At 33.4% G+C, this 21,396-nt stretch overlaps 1 protein-coding gene across 1 annotated transcript; it reads right to left on the bottom strand.

Moving 5' to 3' along the window:
• Positions 1 to 17,403: 17,403 nt before the first annotated feature.
• On the bottom strand, positions 17,404 to 21,349 carry LOC110661295 (probable disease resistance protein RF45). Its single transcript, XM_058148353.1, is given in 5 exon segments — positions 17,404 to 17,743; positions 17,746 to 18,067; positions 18,069 to 18,386; positions 18,389 to 19,281; positions 21,169 to 21,349. Coding segments are annotated over 4 exon segments (1,587 nt in total). The 5' UTR covers positions 19,166 to 19,281; positions 21,169 to 21,349; the 3' UTR covers positions 17,404 to 17,573.
• Between the last annotated feature and the right edge of the window lie 47 nt (positions 21,350 to 21,396).

Here is a 21,396-nt window from a genome sequence, read left to right as displayed (position 1 = left end):
TATCACTTTTCTTGTCTTATATGTGGATGACATACTGTTGATGGGTAATGACACAGGTATGTTGGCAACTGTAAAGGTAAGGTTGTCAAATACATTCTCCATGAAAGACTTAGGGGAGGCAACCTATATTCTTGGGATTCGTATCTATAGAGATAGAGCGAAAAGAATAATTGATTTATCCCAAAGTCTATACTTGGAAAAGGTGTTAAAGAGTTTTAACATGCTTGATTCCAAGAGAGGATTGTTACCAGTGAGACATGGTATCCACCTTTCTAAAGAGATGTCTCCAAAGAAACCTGAAGAAAGAGATAAAATGGCCAGGATTTCATATGCTTTGGCTATTAGAAGTTTGATCTATGCAATGTTGTGTACTAGGTCGGATATCGCATATGCTGTTAGTTTGACTAGCAGGTATCAATCCAATCCAGGTTTGGAACACTGGATAGCTGTCAAGAATATCATTAAGTACTTGAGAAGAACAAAGGATTTATTCTTGATATATGGAGGTGGAGACTTGCAATTGGATGGTTATACTAATTCTGATTTCCAATCAGATATCGATGATAGAAAGTCTACCTCTGGATATGTGTTCATTTGTAATGGAGGTGCAGTCAGTTGGAAGAGTTCCAAACAGAGCACGACTGCAGATTTCACTCTGAGGTGAGTATATTCTTTGCATTAGATCTTTGCAAAGGAAGCTGTTTGGATAAAGAAGTTCGTGACAGAACTTGCAGTAGTTCCTTCCATTGAGTCAGCAGTTCCACTTTACTGTGACAACAATGGAGCAGTCATACAGGCTAAGGAACCCAGGTCTCACTAGAAATCCAAACACATAGAAAGGCACTACCACATTATCAAAAAAATAATTGGGCAAGGCGATACAGCCATGCAGAAAATAGCATCAGCTGAAAAATCTAGCTGATTCATTCACTAAGCCTTTGTCACAAGCTCAGTTAGACCGACATCTTGAGAAGATGGGTATAAGGTATTGTAATGAATGGCTCTAGTACTGGTGGGAGATTGTTAGTAGTATGCCCTAGAGCATATCATTTAGTATGTATCTTGTACATGTTTTATTAATAAAGAGCATTTTCACTTTTCTATTTATATAACATATTTATGTGTAATAGAAAAGGTCCATTGATATTTTATTAGAAATTCTATTCTTAAGTTGTTAAGAATATGAGTGACAATATTTCTAGCACAAAGTATCATAAATTGGTTCACAATCGATGATACTTCACAATAAGGACATGACTTATCCAGAAAGATTGTAATTATGTTTGTTCCCAAGTTATTTATATGAGATGTAAATAAGATGGAATGGTGAGTCTCATGCCATATAACAAACATGATAGGCACTTATACATGATAAGTAGGCCGAACCAGTGACACTTATGACAAGCACATGGAGTTTACTCTTGTCAATGTATTGTCATAAATCATATCAGTGCATATAATCTTTAGACCTGAGATAGCACAGTTATCTTATATATAGGTGGTTTGAGTTTGATACTGCTTTTATGCTTGTACTATGTATGGGTATATGGGCATGTGTTGGCTCCTACTAGTTATATATGGAGGTAGGTGTTGATCAAGATGGAATCTGTTCCTCTAAGTAAATAGGGATAAAATCCTATGTTCATTTAATTGTTCTTGATGTTTCAAGTTTTTGGCCAGGACAAATAGATTTAATCAGAAAAGAGTTTCTGATGAGAAAATCTTTTTAATCAAGAACTAGAATTAAAAGAGACGTAATATTCATAGCAAATGGGGTTTGATATAAACCATGACTCCAGCTTGAGTTGGGATTTTGTAACAGAGAGATTCTAGTGCATGGTAACATATGATTATAGGTTTATTTAAGGTAAACCTTATTACTGATTTGGTGGCCATGGCATGCTATGCTAGGTATTAACCATGGTCTATGAGGTGCATAAAATGATTTAGAGAAATCATTTATGGTAAGAAAGAGTTCTGATGATATTAAGAGTTGATATCATGTCTCATTGCCAATTAGTGATGAGCCTAGTAAGTCAAACACATACACAAGTAATCTGCAAATTAAATATAATTTAATTAATTAATTAAAGAGTTTAATTGATTAATTAAATAGGTTTTGTTTACAATTAGATTGCAAAGTCCCTAGTATGACTTGAAACCAAATCTAGGTTATTGGATGTATAGCATAAGTTAAATTTATATTTAAAGTGTTTAAATATGAATTTAATTAATGAGAAATTAATTAATAGATATTAATTAATTAATTTATATTTGATATAAAGTGATTAGAAGAAGAGAAATAATTATTTTGGGTTGAGAACTCAAAATTAAGAAATAGGGGTATTTTGGTCATTTCACAAGGTAACATGTGGCACCATGAGATGGTGACGCATGGCACTTCACATAAGCTTGCCAAATGTCTTTTAATAATGTAAGATGATTAAAGTCAAGATTAAATATAGGTTTAACACTTGGCACAATGTGATTGAGTCAATTAAACATAGAGTCAATCAGAAGGTGACATGTGGCAAGGGTTTTAAGTGGTGACCTAGCTATATAAGGGAAAGGATGAAAAGAAAAATACCTAGCTACTATTTGTTTCATTGGTGCCACCCCAAAGCACCTCTCCCTTTCATCTTGTTCATCTCTCATCAATTCCAAGAGATTAGCAAACAATCTCTTGAATTAAAAATACTAGAAATTATTTTTAGTGTCCTATTTACATCTTTAATATCTTAAAAGGCAAAACTTGATTTTCTAATTCATAGAAAAAGCTTTAGAAGCTGTTCAAGGGCTGCCATCAGTAAACTTGGTGTGGAGAAGCTAGAGGGATAACATCTGGTGTTCTAAAGACGCATCCTAAAGATGCCAAACACACTGCAGTGTATCAAGAGGTTAGTGCACTTGTTCTTGATCTAATCTAGAGTTCTAAAATTAATCTGATTAATTCTAAAATTTTAAATGGCAAATACAGATCCAAAAAATATATTAAAAGAGTTTTAATATGTTGTTTATCATTGAAATCAAATAGATAAAAATAAATCTTGCATGATGCATGTGACCCTAGGTGAAAATTTTTTGAATTCAATAGTATAAACTTGTATTTTTCATGCTTCCGCTCCTTCATCAAATGCATTCTTGCACAGGACACTTGAAGAACCAGTTTACATGGACCAGCCCCAAGGCTTTCTAGATTGCACTAACCCAAATCATGTGTGTCTATTAAAGAAGTCCCTATACGGTTTAAAACAAGCCCCACGGACCTAGTATTTTTATCTCTCACAGGCATTACTAAAAATTGGCTTCAAAGGATCTAAAGCTGATAGCTCTCTCTTTATTTATTCCTCTGGTAAAAACACTGCCTACTGTCGTGTATACGTTGATGATCTCATTTTGATAGGTTGCACCACTGATCTTCTTCATGATATCATTAAACAACTTGGGTCAATCGTAGCACTTAAGGATTTGGGTCCGCTCACATATTTTCTAAGCATGGAGGTCACTTGGCTAAAGACTGGACTTCAACTCTCCCAATCCAAGTATATTTGGGATCTTTTAAGGCGTGAAAATACGCATGAGGCTTCTTCTGTCTCCACGCCATCTTCTCCACAAGCAATATTAGATAATGATTCTTCCAACAATTTTCAAAATCCTTCCTTATTTCAACAAGTAGTGGGCTCTCTACAATATTTAGCACTCACTCGACCCGACATCACCATGGCAGTCAATAAAACAGCTCAATTCAAGCACTCACCCTCTGTCAACCATTGGCAAGCTGTGAAACGCATACTCCGATATTTAAGAGGAACAATAGACTACAGTCTTCTTCTCAAATCTTCAGAATCTCCATGTCTTTTTGCTTTCTTTGATGCGGATTGGGGAGGTGACAAACTTGATCATAAAAGCACCTCAGCTTATGCCGTATTCCATGGTTCCAATCTCATCTCATGGTGTTCGAAGAAACAAAAAACAGTGGCCCGGTCAAGCACTGATTCAGAGTATCGGGCTTTAGCATCGACAGCCTCTGAAGTTTACTGGTTATAATGCCTTCTTCGAGAACTCCAGCAACCGCTTACTGCTATACCGAAAATCTGGTGTGATAATGTCTCGGCCACACATTTAGTAGCCAACCCAGTCTTCCACTCTCAGTCCAAACACCTTGAACTTGATTTTCATTTCATTAGAGATCAAGTTCGACATAAAAATCTTCAGGTATCTTACATTCCCACTGCTGATCAGATCGTCAATGTCTTAACCAAACCTCTATCCAAGCAACAGTTTCTTGACTTAAAGGGAAAACTGATGGTAGTTCCTCCCATCCATTTGCGGGGGGATATTAAGGAAAGTTGACAGCCAATCTCCTAAATCATAGTCATTCAATTATACAATCCCATTTTAGAGGAATTATGTTGTAACGTTTTCATGTATACAGGGATATGATTTTAGCAAGTTAATCATTGTAATCCGTATATAATTGGTGACAATGGCAATCAAAGGTGTGAGCCAATTACAAATCATCTGTGCATCTTTTTAGTAAGTTCTGATTTAGTAGTATTAGTTTCATTTTAAAAATTATAAAGTTTGATATTAAAATCTCAATTAATTATTAAAAAATAAATAAACGAATGCATATCATTCTTACGGTGCTTTTATCTCTTTTTCAGCGTCAGATATGATGCAAGAGCTGTCACAAGTAGCGTGCTTTTTAAGTGACCTTTCACTCTTCATGATGTAATTATTATATGTGATTAATTAATTTTATGAATATTTTTATAAAAATTATTAAATTTTAATTTTTTATAAATTTATTGAAGTGTAACTTAATTTTATAAAAGTGATTATAATTAAAAATTAAAAAATTTTAAATTAATTTATTGATGTATCAATTATTTTATAAATAAAATTATATAATTAGTAGTTATTGATAGAGAAAAAATAGAGAAAAAAAAAGAATTTAACAGTAATAGAGTAGTTGAATGCATTTAATGTATCTTATTTTTTTTTAAAGAAATTAATACAATAAAGTAATTTTATTTGTTAAAGAGTTAATAAATTAGTAGGTTTACTTGAAAATTTTTAATTTTCAATTAGAATAATTTTTATAAAATAAAATTAAAATTTAATAAGTATTATAAAAGAAAATTAAAATTAAACAACTTTTATGAAAACATTTTATAAGTCACTGAGTGTGATATTTTTCCCACCCTAAACTCTGAAGCTACCAGCATTTTTTTTTTTTTTTAGATAAACCACCTAATCAATTTTCAATAATTACAACTTCTAATTGAACTTAAAAAAAAAAAAAAACTATCTAAAAATCCCCCCAGAAAGCTGTGAGTTCTTAAAATAAAACTTTGTTTATTATCAATTATTATATCACTTGTCATTTGTGCACACATTGTTACTCAAAAGATGTATAAAAAGAATAAATATACCAACATATAAAAGACATTGAACTTTTCTCTTTTTTAATTACTTAAAATATATATCGAGAATCTCTATTGATGTCCCAAAATATGTCCAAGAGGAGGGTGAATTGGACTTTAAAAATAATTTTCGGTTCTTTTCAAAACCTCTGAAAATTGCAGCTAAGTTCAACTTAATTAACTAATGCTAAATATGAACAATATAACTCAATTGACAAGTTGATTCAAGGTTAACTTATATGCAATCAGTATACTGATATAACAGACTGTATAAGCATTCAGTAAATATATCAGTAAACTGAATACGTTTTTATCACAGCAACTAGAGCAGTATACCAGATATCCTATTTGACAGCACAACAGATAACCAACAGAATATATCAGATATCAGCAGATTTTGCAGTAAACTATTTTTCTCAGATAGTAGCAAGATCAACAGCATATGATATCAATTTTCATATCAGCAAAAGCATATCATTCATGAAGCTAAATTGCAAAAATGTAAAGAGCAAGGGTTGAGAAAATGAACACTGAAATTTTTATAGTGGTTCGGCTTTAACTAGCCTACATCCACTCTCTCAAAGATCCCACTTTGAGTCTTCACTCCACTATTCTTCTCTTTTCAAGGCAAGAGACAAAGCCCTTTACAAATCTTCTCAACAAAGCTTTTACAAGTAGCTTCACACTTCTACCAAGTGTTATCCCAAACACTTATCACAACCAAGCTTCAATAGGTGCTTGAATGACCTCTCACAAATGATAATAATGTGTTTAAAAACTCACTCTCACTCAATTACAACAGAAACTATAAAGAAGAGTTGAGTAAATAAGCCAATGATGAGCAATAAATCACTTTGAGCACTTTGAATGAAAGCTTTAAAGATTTTGAACAGTAGAGGGACTTTCATTAAGTGCAAAATGGCCAAAGGAAGGTGTATTTATAGCTTTGGAACGTTTTTTACCGTTGCAGAACTCATTTGAACGTTACAAATACGAATTTCAAGAAAATAGCCGTTATTTTGTCGTTTTCTGCGATGTTGTGCAGAGTTGAAACAGTTAGCGTACTTGAGAAAATAGCAAACCAGTTAGCATACTAAAATCAGTAGCAAACCAGTTAGCATACCAGGAAAACTTTTCTGCATAACTTTCAAAACTATAAAACTTTACACCAAATCATAGTCAAAAACTTTTTAGGCCAATAATAATGATATTTAAAAAGAAAATCTTTTGAGGGATTAAAAATAAGCATCATTGACTTTTACTCCTCAATTCTTTTCACAAGTAATTCTAGAAATTAAAACTAATTTCTATACTAGATGTACCTTCAATTCTGATTTTCAAAGCAGCCTTAGAAGGTAACCTTTTCTTCTTTTATCTCTTTTGCTTCGTCTTGTGTTATCCTTAGAATGTCATCCTTTCTTCATAAGCATGAATTGAAATCCTTTTGTCCTTTTTCTTTGAGATACACAACACTTAAAACAATGTTAGTTTGATTCTAGTTGAGTTTTGGTATCATCAAAATCTATGCTCCTTTGAGCTTGTGGGGTCAACAATCTCCCCCTTTTTGATGATGACAAAACTCAATTGAATCACCATGCAAATGTAAATAAGTGTGAGTATGTGTATGAATGTGTATGTGAGAATAACTCCCCCTATGTATGTGCTTATATCAACAATTAATCACAAATAACTCCCCCTTAATAATTTCAATAAAATATTCATAAGCATTTTCTTAAAGAGTCAAGTGTGACTAAATATACTAACTAAATATGCACAATATACACACTAATCACAAACTGTATATCATTCACAAGTGATATCAACAATATGCACACCATAAAGTTATATCAACAATATACTATTCACAAACTATATCAACCACAAGTAATATCAACAAGATTACTCATTCATTACTTTTCTCCCCCTTTTTGTCAGCATCAAAAAAATATGGGAGAAATCATGCATGTGTGAATAAGTCAAAATTCAGTTTAGGTGCAGTGAATAAACAGTCAAAATAGTAATTGATATAGCAAACTAATTTAAAGTTCAGAAAAACCAAAAGTAGCAGACTAAGTAGCAAACTAACGTATTGCATCGTTAGACAAAATTCAATTAAAATTCAGTTCATCCTTTCAGCCTAGAACTTCTTCTGATTGGTTTTGGAGCACCCATTTTCAGCTTTTTGGGCTTGATAGGTTTGTCACTCAAAGTTTGAAGAATTGCAGCAGCCAATTCAGTCCCGGGTGTCAAAGGAACAATAGGCCCAGCTGCTAACTCAGTAGTACCAGACTCAGCTGCAGACTTTTTGCCAATTTTAGTCTTTTTGCCAGAGGGTTTACCAGTTTCCTCTTTCTGTTTGCGTCTTTGTTCTTGTTGAGCTGTTTTGCCCTTTCCTTTTGCAGAGCAAAGGAGTGTGTGTCTCGAGTTACGCCGGACTGAGTCACTCATATCTTTCCCACTACCTTCTTTGCTGCCTCCATTACCATTCTTATCATCAGATTCATCTTCATCTTTTTCTGCTTCAGCTTCTTCCTCTTCTTCCTTTTCTTGCTCTTTCTCTTCTTCTTCTTCTTCAGTTTCTTTCTCTTCCTCTTCTTCTGTTTCTTCTTCCTCTTCCTCTTCTGTTTCTTCTTCTTCCTCTGTTTCTTTCTCTTTCTCCTTTTCTTTCACTTTCTCGGCTAGAGGAACAGAACCAGTAGCAACCTTACTGGTTTCTCCAGCCTCAGTGGTGGAAATACCCAAATGGACTTTGATTTTAAACAACTCTTCAACAATCTTGTACATCAACATCAAAGATCCATCAACTTTAGAGTCTAGAGCATTCATAAGAATAGTTTGAAAATTTCTAAATTTTTGTAGCTCTCCAAGTTCCATTTCAACAAATTCTCTCAAATTGTTTACTTCCTCCAAAATACCTTCAACATTGAAAGTACCACTTGCACTATCTTTGGAGCTAGCACCTTGCTCAAATCTAAGCTTTCTACCATCATCATCTTTTTGCAAACTAGTAATTGGGATCATATTGGTCCTAAGTTTCTCAGTTTCCAAAGGTATCCCAAAGTCTCTAAATAGACCATTTAGAAGATGAGCATAGGGTGGCTTATAGGGTGGCTTCCATTTCATGATTTGTTTCAGCATAAAATAGGCAAGATTAAACTCAATTTGGTTCACTATATGCCAAATTATGCAGAGGTCAAGGGTACTCAAATAGTTGGGACTGCCGGTTCTAGGATTCAACACATAAATGATAAAACTATGAAGAATTTTAATGTGTTGATGAGCATGGGTAATGCTAGTCTTATCCTTCACTTCTCCTTTAAACACTTCACCCTCAAAATCCCGTTTGTTAAATCCACCAACAGCAAAAACATCTTTGTGGGAGCAGATTTTGTTCCCACTGTTTGGAATTCCTAGGGCTTTAGCTAATCTAGCTACTGTCACTTCATAAATTGTCCCTTTCATTTTTACCTTAAACGACTCATCTTTGTCAGAATCATCAACCCTCAAATTTTTATAGAATTCTTGCACTAAGTCCACATACACTCCTTCAGTATCAGAACACAGTTTATCCCATTTTTGATACTCAAACAAAGATTGCAAAGGAACGGAAATTTCAACAAAAGCAGGCCAGTGAATGTACCTTGGCTCATGAATAGCCCTCTCCATATGCACAACTGGAGCTTTTGAAATCTTTTTCTTTTTGGTTCCCTTTTCTTGGACTGGCTCGCTTGTTCTTTTCTTGGTTGTTTCTTTTGGTTTACCAATTACCAGAGGAGCATCCTTTTGTGGAGGTGGTGACGCAGGGATACTTGCGTCAGTTGAGTTTGATGATGAGTATGTGGTGATTTTGGCTTTCCCTTTTCCTTTGTCTCGTGCCATAACCAATCTTAGAAACAAATTAGGCCGAAATGACAGAGAGAACTGAGATTATAAATTTAGTGAAGTGAGCAGCCAATATATATATATTTATATATATAATCAATTTAAGCATATCAACATCCATTTTTCACAACAGAGTGCAAAGAAAAAAAATTAGAACAGACAGCAAAAATATTCGAGTTCTTACGAATCCATGGCAGTCGATTTATTATTATATACCACATTTCACGAAGTGTTAATGCCAAAAAAAAATTAACAACAGAGCGCTAAAACAGAACAAACAGGCGAGAGCAAATCAAGCAGAATAAAAAAAATATCAGCATATTGCGAAAGCACATAAAACAGGCATGGATAGAATGTAAAGCATGATTCCATTAAAGTTTTAGTTTTTATACCTGGAATATACTGAAACAGAGAGTGCGAATCGACAAAGAAAAATAACCAACAGCAAATGATTTCTTTCGGCAGATTAGAGAAATAACGGAAACGAAAAATTTTGGGAATTTTCTATCTGCAAACAATCGATTTAATCGATTCACTAACAATAGGTTTCGGAAGTATTTAAAAATGATGAAGGAAAACGATTGCTTGAAGAAGTGCGACGAAATGGTTTTGTGAGTGGAAAGAGAAAGCGGCCGTTCGGGTTAGGAAAGCGAGGCGACTGAAAGAAGAGTTTTGAATTTTAAAACTTGAAAAGACACAACTGTAGGTTTTGCAAGGAATAGGTAGCGTGTAGCAGAGGAGAGACGGCGAGAAGACTGATGGTTCAGAAGAAAAATTGAATCCCGCGCAAATCAAAGTGTTAAAAAGTCCATTTTGCCCTTAAATATATAATCATGCAATACTTTAAGTAGAGGGGTATTTAAGTCATATGGGCTTTAAACATGCAGAATAGGCGCTTCGAAAAAAAAAAAAAAATTTTAGAGTTTTAGAGCAATCAGACCTGACTTCCAGTTTGCCAACGAAAAAGTAGGAGCAGTGGTAAAGCATTTAGCAAACAAGAAAATTAGCAAACGGATTAGTATGCCACTGAGAGCAAATTCTGCAGATTACTGTTCATATCTGATATAATCCAGAATTTTTCAAATTGCACCAAAAATATCAGAATGCATTTTCAACACTGCAAATCAACATATATCACTTCATTTTCATATGGGAACATGAGAATACATCAAAACTTAATCAAAAGCATCAATCATACCAAGTTCTCTTCTTATTTTGCAGAAAATTTCTTCACTAAGTGGCTTTGTAAAAATATCAGCAAGCTGTTTTTCAGAAGGGACAAATTCGATTTGAATATCACCATTTTGAACATGATCCCTAATAAAATGATGTCTAATTTCAATATGCTTGCTTCTTGAGTGTTGAACAGGATTTTTTGATAGGTTTATAGCACTAATATTGTCACATCTTATGGGAATGTGATCAAATTTAATTTCAAAGTCTTCAAGCTGTTGTTTCATCCACAAAATCTGTGCAACACAACTTCCAGCTGCAATATATTCAGCTTCTGCAGTAGAAAGTGCAACAGAGGTTTGCTTTTTACTGTGCCATGAAACTAATGCATGACCTAAAAATTGACAAGTTCCAGAAGTGCTTTTTCTGTCTAATCTACTACCAGCAAAATCTGAATCACTATAACCAATAAGATCAAATGATTCACATTTTGGATACCACAAGCCAATATTGTGAGTGCCAATGAGGTATTTAAAAATTCTCTTAACTGCTACAAGATGAGATTCTTTTGGACATGACTGAAATCTTGCACATAAACATACACTAAAATGAATATCTGGTCTAGATGCTGTCAAGTAGAGTAAAGAACCAATCATACCTCTATAAAATTTGTTATCTACCTCTTTACCTTTTTCATCTTTCTCCAATTTAATTGTTGAGCTCATGGGAGTTCCAATACTCTTCATATCCTCCATTTTGAACTTCTTTAGCATATCCTTTATGTACTTGGACTGATTTATAAAAATTCCATCTTTCATTTGCTTAATTTGCAATCCAAGGAAGAAGGTAAGTTCACCCATCATACTCATTTCAAATTCACTTTTCATCATGTTGGAAAATTTCTTACAAAGAGAATGGTTAGTAGCACCAAAAATAATATCATCTACATAAATTTGCACAATAAGCATGTCTTTTCCAATTTTCTTAATGAAAAGAGTAGTATCCACTTTTCCTCTTTTAAAATCATTTTGAAGCAAAAATTTACTAAGTCTCTCATACCATGCTCTAGGAGCTTGCTTTAAACCATAGAGAGCTTTAGTAAGCTTGTAAACATGATTTGGAAAGTGAGGGTCTTCAAAACCAGGAGGTTGAGCTACATAAACTTCTTCATCAATATATCCATTTAAAAATGCACTTTTAACATCCATTTGATAAAGCATGAAATTCTTAAAACAAGCAAATGCACATAACATTCTAATAGCTTCAATTCTAGCAACCGGAGCAAAGGTTTCATCAAAATCAATACCTTCCTCTTGGTTGTATCCTTGAGCTACTAATCTAGCTTTATTTCTAACTACATGTCCTTTTTCATCCATCTTATTCCTAAATACCCATTTAGTTCCAATAACAGTGTGCTTTTTAGGTTTAGGAACAAGTTTCCAAACTTTGTTTCTTTCAAACTGATTTAATTCCTCTTGCATAGCAAAAAGCCAATTTTCATCATTTTGAGCATCATCATATGTTTTGGGTTCAAATTGAGAAACAAAAGCAACATTACCAAAATATCTTCTAAGTTGAGCTCTTGTCATCATTCTTTGTGATGGACTATCAAGAATGTCATCTTTGGAATGATTTCTATGGTACCTCCATTCTTGTGGAATATCTTGATGTTGAGGTTCCTCAATTTGTAGTTCTTCCACATTTGGTTGGGAGTCTTCTTGAATTTCAATATTTGTGGAGCAAGGGAGTTATTCTTCTTTATCATTTTGATCATCCTCCACTTGTTCTTTTGATTCAAGCTCATCATTATTCGAATTCTTTGAATTTAGAATTTGCTCAATTTCATCATCACAAGAATCTTTCCTTTGCAAGGAAGTGTTAGCATCATCAAAAAGTATATGCATTGATTCTTCCATGGTCAATGTTTTTCTATTGAAGATCCTATATGCTTTGCTATTTGTTGAATATCCTAGAAATATTCCTTCACAAGATTTAGCATCAAATTTCTTGAGATTGCTGTCTTTGTTATTCAAAATGTAACATTTGCAACCAAAGACATGAAAATATGCAATATTGGGTTTTCTTCCTTTCCAAAGTTCATAAGGAGTTTTCTTTAAAATAGCTCTAATGGAAACTCTATTTAAAATGTAGCATGCTATATTTACAGCTTCTGCCCAAAAATATTTTGGTAAACTGTTTTCATTCAGCATTGTTCTTGCCATTTCTTGCAAAGATCTATTTTTCCTTTCAACAACTTCATTTTGTTGTGGAGTTCTAGGAGCTGAAAATGTATGATAAATACCATTTTGAGAGCAGAAATTTTCAAACAAATTATTCTCAAATTCTTTTCCATGATCACTCCTCAAAGATGTAATGCAATACCCTTTTTCATTTTGAGTTCTTTTGCAAAAAGCTTCAAATATATCAAAGGTTTCATCTTTATGAGCAAGAAAGAAAGTCCATGTGAATCTTGAAAAATCATCAACAATTACAAATGCATATGCCTTGCCTCCTAGACTTCTAGGTGTGATTGGACCAAAAAGATCAAGATGCAACAATTCCAATGGTCTAGACGTAGTTACAACATTTTTTGATTTAAAAGATGATTTTGTATGCTTACCAAGTGCACAAGCTTTGCATTGAAATTCTTTTTCAAATCTTAATTTTGGAAGTCCTCTAACAAGGTTCTTTCTAGAAAGTTTAGCAAGTGTACTCATGCTAGCATGTCCTAATTTTCTATGCCATAACCATGCACTATCATCTGAAGTCATAAAACATGTTTCACAATTTTCTTCAAGACTTGTTAAATCAAGTAAGTAAATATTATCTATTCTAGCACCAGCAAACATAACATTATTTCCATGAATCTCACAATGTGTAGAAGTAAAAATGACTTTAAAACCATTATCACATAATTGACTAACACTTAAAAGATTATACTTTAATCCTTGAACTAATGCAACATTCTCAATACAAGGGTTTTTACCAATAGTTCCACATCCAACAATTTTAGCTTTGCTTTTATCACCAAATTTCACATAACCTTCTTCTTTCAACGTAAGAGAGGAAAACTTGCCTTTATTTCCTGTCATGTGCCTAGAGCAGCCACTATCAATGTACCAATGTTACATTTCCAAGATACTCCTTAGGCGGACACGAAATCGATTAAGCTGTTCTTAGGTACCCAAGCAACTTTGGGTCCTTGAATGTTAGTAACATTAGGTAGGGTTCCTTTAGGCACCCATACTTTCTTTGCCTTAAAGGTTCCTTTCCTAGTAGGACAAGCATTAATCATATGACCATTGTGATTGCAATAAAAGCATGTAATACTTGGTTGAGAAAAGGATGTAGCTTTAACAAAAAATTGTTTGTATTTTCCATACTTCATAAATCCATCATATCCAATTCCAGATTTTTCATTTGTAAATCTTTGATTCCCAAGAAGTATATCAAGTGTTTCTTTTCCTTTTGTAAATTTAGATAAATCTCTTGTCAAAGATTCAACTTTTTCCTCAAGAATTCTGTTTTTCTCAAGAAGTTGTTCACATACTTCTTTTGATCTTTGAAGCTCATCATTAACTTCCTTAAATAATTTCATTTGAGATTTATAAAATTCATTTTCCTTTGAAACCATACTCAATGAAATATTTTCTGATCTTAAAGCACAATTTTCATGAACTAAAATTTTGCATTTCTTTTTAAAAGTTCTATACTTATCATATGTCTTCACAAATGCAAGTTCTAATTCATCAACATTAGAAAGTTCAAGATTTACCTCATTTTCACTATCTTCGATGTGTGAGCTTTCACCTTTTTCTTCAATTGCCATCATACAAGTGTTTGTAGCCTCTTTGTCACTTGTTTCATCATTTGATGAAGAATCACTGTCACTCAAGTTCTTTGCCATTGCCTTTTTGCTTTTGTCCTTTCTAAACTTATTTTTCTTCTTCAATGTAGGACATTTTGGCTTAATGTGGCCTGGTTTGTTACACTCATAACAAACTATTTCACTTGAATGATTTGGAGTCTTTGGAGCATATTTCTTTGTGAACTTCTTGTATTTGCTTCCACCTTTTCTAAATGCTCTTTTGAATCTTTTGACTATCATAGCCATATCTTCATCATCATCACTTGAATCATCACTTGAACCAGCTTTAAGAGCAACATTTTTCTTTTTCTCATCTACTTTTTCGGATATGAAAGCTATCCCTTTCTTTTTCTTTTGATCACCTTCATTCTCATCTTTCTTATAAATCATCTCATGTGCAATGAGAGAACCAATCAGCTCATCATAGGTGTATTTTCTGAAATCCTTGGTGTCTTGAATAACAGTAGTCTTTGCTTCCCACGTCTTTGGAAGAGACCTCAGAATTTTCTTTACAAGTTCTTGTTCTTCAAATCTCTTTCCAAGAGCTTTAAGTAGATTTACAAGGTCTGTAAATCTGGTACTCATCTCAGCAATAGTTTCACCAGGTTTCATCTCAAATAATTCATAATCACGGATGAGGAGGTTTGCCTTTGACTCTTTTACCACATCAGTTCCTTCATATGTGACTTCTAGTTTGTCCCATATCTCTTTTGCAGTTTGACATCCTGAAACACGATTATACTCATTAATATCAAGAGCACAATGAAGAATATTAATAGCCTTGGCATTTGTAGAAATTTTCTTCCAATCATTATCATCAAATTCAACTTGACTTTAGGAATTTATGCAGTTCCTTCACTTGGTTTTATAAGGAATATAAGGACCATCTTTAACTATTCTCCAAGCATCAATGTCAGCAGTTGTATAAAGTTTCTCATTCTAGTTTTCCAAAAGGAGTAATTTGTGCCATTAAAAAGTGGTGGTCTAGTGATGGAATAACCTTCACTAAGAGGCGGTATACAGTGAGAATTTCTAGATGAACTAGCCATGTGTGTGGATCACTCTAAGGGGTTTAATCCTCAAGCAAGAGAGACAAGCTCTGATACCAAATTGATGTCCCAAAATATGTCCAAGAGGGGGGTGAATTGGACTTTAAAAACAATTTTCGGTTCTTGCTCAAAACCTCTGAAAATTGCAGCTAAGTTCAACTTAATTAACTAATGCTAAATATGAACAATATAACTCAATTGACAAGTTGATTCAAGGTTAACTTATATGCAATCGATATCTTGATATAACAATCGTATAAGCATTCAAGAAATATATCGATGGCGAATACGTTTTATCACGAGAACTAGAGCGTTATACCGGATATCCTATTTGACAAGACTGTGGATAACCAGCGGAATATATCGGATATCGTGATTTTGCAGTAAACTATTTTTCTCAGATAGTAGCAAGATCAACAGCATATGATATCAATTTTCATATCAGCAAAAGCATATCATTCATGAAGCTAAATTGCAAAAATGTAAAGAGCAAGGGTTGAGAAAATGAACACTGGAATTTTTATAGTGGTTCGGCTTTAACTAGCCTACATCCACTCTCTTAAAGATCCCACTTTGAGTCTTCACTCCACTATTCTTCTCTTTTCAAGGCAAGAGACAAAGCCCTTTACAAATCTTCTCAACAAAGCTTTTACAAGTAGCTTCACACTTCTACCAAGTGTTATCCCAAACACTTATCACAACCAAGCTTCAATAGGTGCTTGAATGACCTCTCACAAATGATAATAATGTGTTTAAAAACTCACTCTCACTCAATTACAACGGAAACTATAAAGAAGAGTTGAGTAAATAAGCCAATGATGAGCAATAAATCACTTTGAGCACTTTGAATGAAAGCTTTAAAGATTTTGAACAGTAGAGGGACTTTCATTAAGTGCAAAATGGCCAAAGGAAGGTGTATTTATAGCTTTGGAACGTTTTTACCGTTTGCAGAACTCATTTGAGCGTTCTGAATACGAATTTCAAGAAAATAGCCGTTATTTTGTCGTTTTCTGCGATGTTGTGCAGAGTTGAAACAGTTAGCGTACTTGAGAAAATAGCAAACCAGTTAGCATACTAAAATCAGTAGCAAACCAGTTAGCATACCAGGAAAACTTTTCGGCATAACTTTCAAAACTATAAAACTTTACACCAAATCATAGTCAAAAACTTTTTAGGCCAATAATAATGATATTTAAAAAGAAAATCTTTTGAGGGATTAAAAATAAGCATCATTGACTTTTACTCCTCAATTCTTTTCACAAGTAATTCTAGAAATTAAAACTAATTTCTATACTAGATGTACCTTCAATTCTGATTTTCAAAGCAGCCTTGGAAGGTAACCTTTTCTTCTTTTATCTCTTTTGCTTCGTCTTGTGTTATCCTTAGAATGTCATCCTTTCTTCATAAGCATGAATTGAAATCCTTTTGTCCTTTTTCTTTGAGATACACAACACTTAAAACAATGTTAGTTTGATTCTAGTTGAGTTTTGGTATCATCAAAATCTATGCTCCTTTGAGCTTGTGGGGTCAACATCTATCTTCGAAAAAAAAAATATATATTAAACACCATTTTTTTCAACTATTATTAACATGTTATATTAAGTAATTGATAACTAAAAATTCACTTATTAATTAGCGGTAATAATAATATAATTAATAATTTTTATTTAATATATATATATATATTAATTATAAAAAAATATAACTAAAAATAAAAATAAAATGAATTAAAAGTTTAAATATGTCACTTTTTACTCCCGCATTGTGGTTATCTCTTATTAGCCAATTTTACAAACATATAGTTATTTACAGGTTTTAAAATTTTATAAATTATTATTATAATTTTACAAACATATAATTTTCTTTTTTTTAAAACCTCAACCATTTATCAAAATTTGTCATTCATCCTTGCATCAGAACCGGCTTTCTCCATTTGCAGAAACAAGAGATACTTCCAACCATTGGGCTGGATAACAGATACTGAAATAAAATCATTTTGCAATTAGAACAAATGGGACACAGATTTAGCAATCAAATAATTTGAGTTACTAATCAAGAAGTTGATCATTGTAGCTTCATAAACAAAGAAATAAACAATGATTTAGACAATATTAGAAGCTATAGAAACAGAGGATTACATACTCATTATAGTTGGAGTTTCCCTCAGCATTATCAATCTTCTATGAGGACATGACACCCATGAGCAATTTTATTCCAATCCACACCCTGATTGTCCTTGATCCTCGATGATAACATTGGCAATTTTGTTACTTTTAAGTCGCGGAGCGTCCTAACAAGCCGCAGCCCATTGGGAAGTAATATTAAATTTCTACATCCGTCGATTCCAAGCTTTTCAGACTAGGCAGTGCTCCTTTCTCCACATTCCATTCCTCCAGTGGCTCCATCTTCTTGAATTTAAGGACTTCAAGCTTGGGAAATCCTCCATAACTGCAAAGCATTTTCTTTCCTGCAAATGACTTAGACATCAGTATCAAAATTTGAAGTTTGGGAAGCTTGTCCAGTATTTGCATAGGGTCCTCGACTAGTCCAGAAGCTGACAGTGTGAGTTCAATGAGGTTCTGAGGGAACTCAGAAACCAGATGCTGATTCTTTAGCTTTCCAGTCAAATATATGCTGGTGAGTTCCACATGGTTTGATAAAGACTCTTAAGTGCAGATCCCAGGGCTGACTTAATTCATCAAATAATTTCAACCTCAGGGATCGAAGGTGTTTTAAATTTTGAACCCAATTTGCCACAACATCCAGTTGCTTGGATATTGCCATCTTTTGGGATGGTCTTGATATCTTACAAATTAGTCCCAATTTTGTAATAGTCAACTAAGTATCCAGGCCATTTATTACAAGACTATCCTCATCAACGAGTATGGCCCAAAGTGTCTTAAGATCCATTGGAGAACTGCCCCCCTTGCCAGACGAACATACTGCGACAACTCCATCAAGAAATAAATGCCTTGGTTTCTGCATATATTCCAAATTATACTGGGAGGAGTACTGATGTGAGCTCGCTTCAAATCAAAGGTTTGAAGGTTTATCAACTTGTCAATGAACTTAGGAAGTATCTTTAAGTAAGCGGATCTCAGCACTAGGTACCTTAACCGAGTGAGTTCACCTATTGCCTTGGGCAGTTTTGGCTTATATACATTTTCAAGAACCAACACCCATAGGAAATGGAAGCAATTGCTGGAGATACATCGATCAAGAAAATTCCTTATGTCTTCTCCAGGTACGTTCCCTTCTCGAGTATCAAAGGATAAAAATGGGACAACATCACTATAACAAGAGCAAAGAGAAGCAGTACTGTTACCATGGATGTGATCAAAGATGGCATCGTTTGGGTCGACAAGGTCAGCAAGACGACGTATCACGCCAGTAATATTAGTGTGGCCTTGGAGAAAATTAGCTTCCTTGGCTTTTGCAAACCAGTATACTCGTACAGCCTCAGGTAGGTGGCACGTCTTAATCTTCCCATTGAGCTTCTTCTCTGTCACCTGTACCATGTTGTGGTTTACCAACTCTCCCAAGCATTCCTCTGCAACAAGCTCAGGAGTTTTTTCATCACCCTGTTGACGTCCCAAACCCTCCGCTACCCACAAGACGATCAATGTTCTTGTAGGTATCTTATAATCGGCTGGAAATAATCCAAAATAAAAAAGACATCGCCTTAAACACAGAGGCAAATAGTTGTTGATATCTTCCAAGACTTCAGACCACGGTTCTTCATTTTGATTTAGTTGGCCAAGCATTAACACCCTTATCCCCACTGAAAATCATCCTTCCTTTGCTTCCTAGGACTGTAGAGTTTAGCCAAGTGGAGCATCTAAAACTATCAAACTGATAGTCAATATCCATCTTACATCACCTGCAAAATTGGTGAGCTGGAGGGGTGAGCATCTGGGGAAAAGCTTAGTGAGTTAGCATTTACAATACACATCATGCAACAGAAAGAATTAGGAAACAAGAAACTAAATGAATAAGTTCGACAATACAATTTTTAGAACAAGTTGAATAAAATAGATGATAAATTTCAACATCATGTTATGCAAGTTTTAAGGTCTCTATATTAATATGAAAATAAATTCTTCCTAGTCTTTAATCATTTCTTATATATATAAAAATATCGATAATTTAACTCTTGACATCCAAGGATATCCCAAGGTATCAAAATAGATATTAAAATCATATTCATACTATGTTAACCTCGCAGTGGCAGCTCCAACTCTCTATGGGCAACCCTTTCCTACTGTAATAATTAAACTACTGACATCCCTCCCTCTAGCGGGAGCAAATATGCTAAATATAATTCAATATCTCATAGTGATACTAAGACATATCATAATTGTCAAAACCATAGACCATCAAACTCATAACCTTCAATAACATAATTATGCTAAATAAAAATACATTGTACCCAAAGTAGCTAAATAATCAATCAATCATCATGCTAATCCACAATCTCATAATATTTCTCATAATTCTAATTAATATATTAAATCATATTTGCTAAATTTTACTGCTATCGCTCCATAATGTACTACTAATCTCATTATCACCTCCATTCTTAAGATCTCTTAACTCTCTTTCTAGACTTGTTAATATGTATGAAATCATATTTGAATAATAATGAAGAATTATATAATAGAGTCAAATTGAATCCAAATAAAAAAATCAAATTATCAAAATATAGCAAATGATATCAGAAGTAAATCACAACTTTTGAAGGAACAAGAATCAATTAAGAAGCAAATTCATGTTATATATTATAAAATACTACTCATTTGTATTGCAAGATACCAATTCACATATGTCACTTTTCCATCCATATAAAATCATAATCCAAAAGCTCCTCCTAAACCATAACAATTTAATAATAAAAAACAACCACAAGCTTTACTTTCCATATTAAATATCTAGTAAAAATTTGACAACATTTTGTTTTAAAATTAAACTAAACTCCATGTCACAAACTCAAATTCACAATTCAAAAATTATATCAATACATCCATATTCCCAACTCATAACTCTATATCAATATTATTCCCAACACTTCCTACTCAAATCTCAATAAAAAATGTTCTATAATGTATCCATAACACCAAAAATCCATCTAAACATATATAATTCTTTCTCAAAAATATCCCACAATCATGTAAAAAAATTCAATAAACACTATATTCTATCTCAAAATAATTTTAGTTCCATCAAAATCACTTATTCAATTTAACCCAACCATTAATACCTAATCTAGCAGCTTGCACATTCAAATTTATATACAATGATCCAACAATCAGATAAATCCCAAATTTTAACCATATATTCAAGACATCCATATACAACATCAGTAAAAATTTTAGCATTAAATTTTTCATACATCATGAGCTATCAACATATTTATCCAACCCTTCAATTTCTGAATTTTTCAGAAATTATTCTTAATCGGACAACTCATACAAAATAATTTATATCTCATAAACCATAAGTCTAAAATTCACCAAATTTTAACAAAACAGCCTCAACATCCTAAGGATCATCTATACCAAATTTCATAATTTTCTAAACATCCTATCTATTTATGTTCCTCAAATTTCAGTAGCCAAAATTCAGAATTCCACTTACAGACAGCCTGTGTTCAATAATTTATTTTTCCAAATCCAACCGTTGAAAAATTACCAAATTTTAACCATAACTTCTACACATATAGGCCTTTAACATATCGAAAACTCAACGGTAAAAGATGCACCAAACTCACCTGGAAGGATGGGAAAAATATTGCCCCTGCAGATCCTGCTTCTGCCACTGTTTACCTTCTTCTCCATTTCTCTCTCTCAAATTTCTTATACCCTAGATCAAAATCCTTCTTTTCCCCTTGTTGGTGTTCTTTCTTGCTAGAAAAGCTCAAAAAAATCCAACACCATCTCCCTCTTCCCTTCTCTTCTTCCTTTCTTTCTTTCTTTTTCCTTTCCCCCCCTTTCTTCCT

The sequence above is a fragment of the Hevea brasiliensis genome, chromosome 6, assembly GCF_030052815.1.
Source record: "Hevea brasiliensis isolate MT/VB/25A 57/8 chromosome 6, ASM3005281v1, whole genome shotgun sequence".
Classification (NCBI taxonomy): domain Eukaryota; kingdom Viridiplantae; phylum Streptophyta; class Magnoliopsida; order Malpighiales; family Euphorbiaceae; genus Hevea; species Hevea brasiliensis.
The sequence above is the reverse complement of the archived record's forward strand: the minus strand, read 5'-3'. Positions and strand labels throughout refer to the sequence as shown.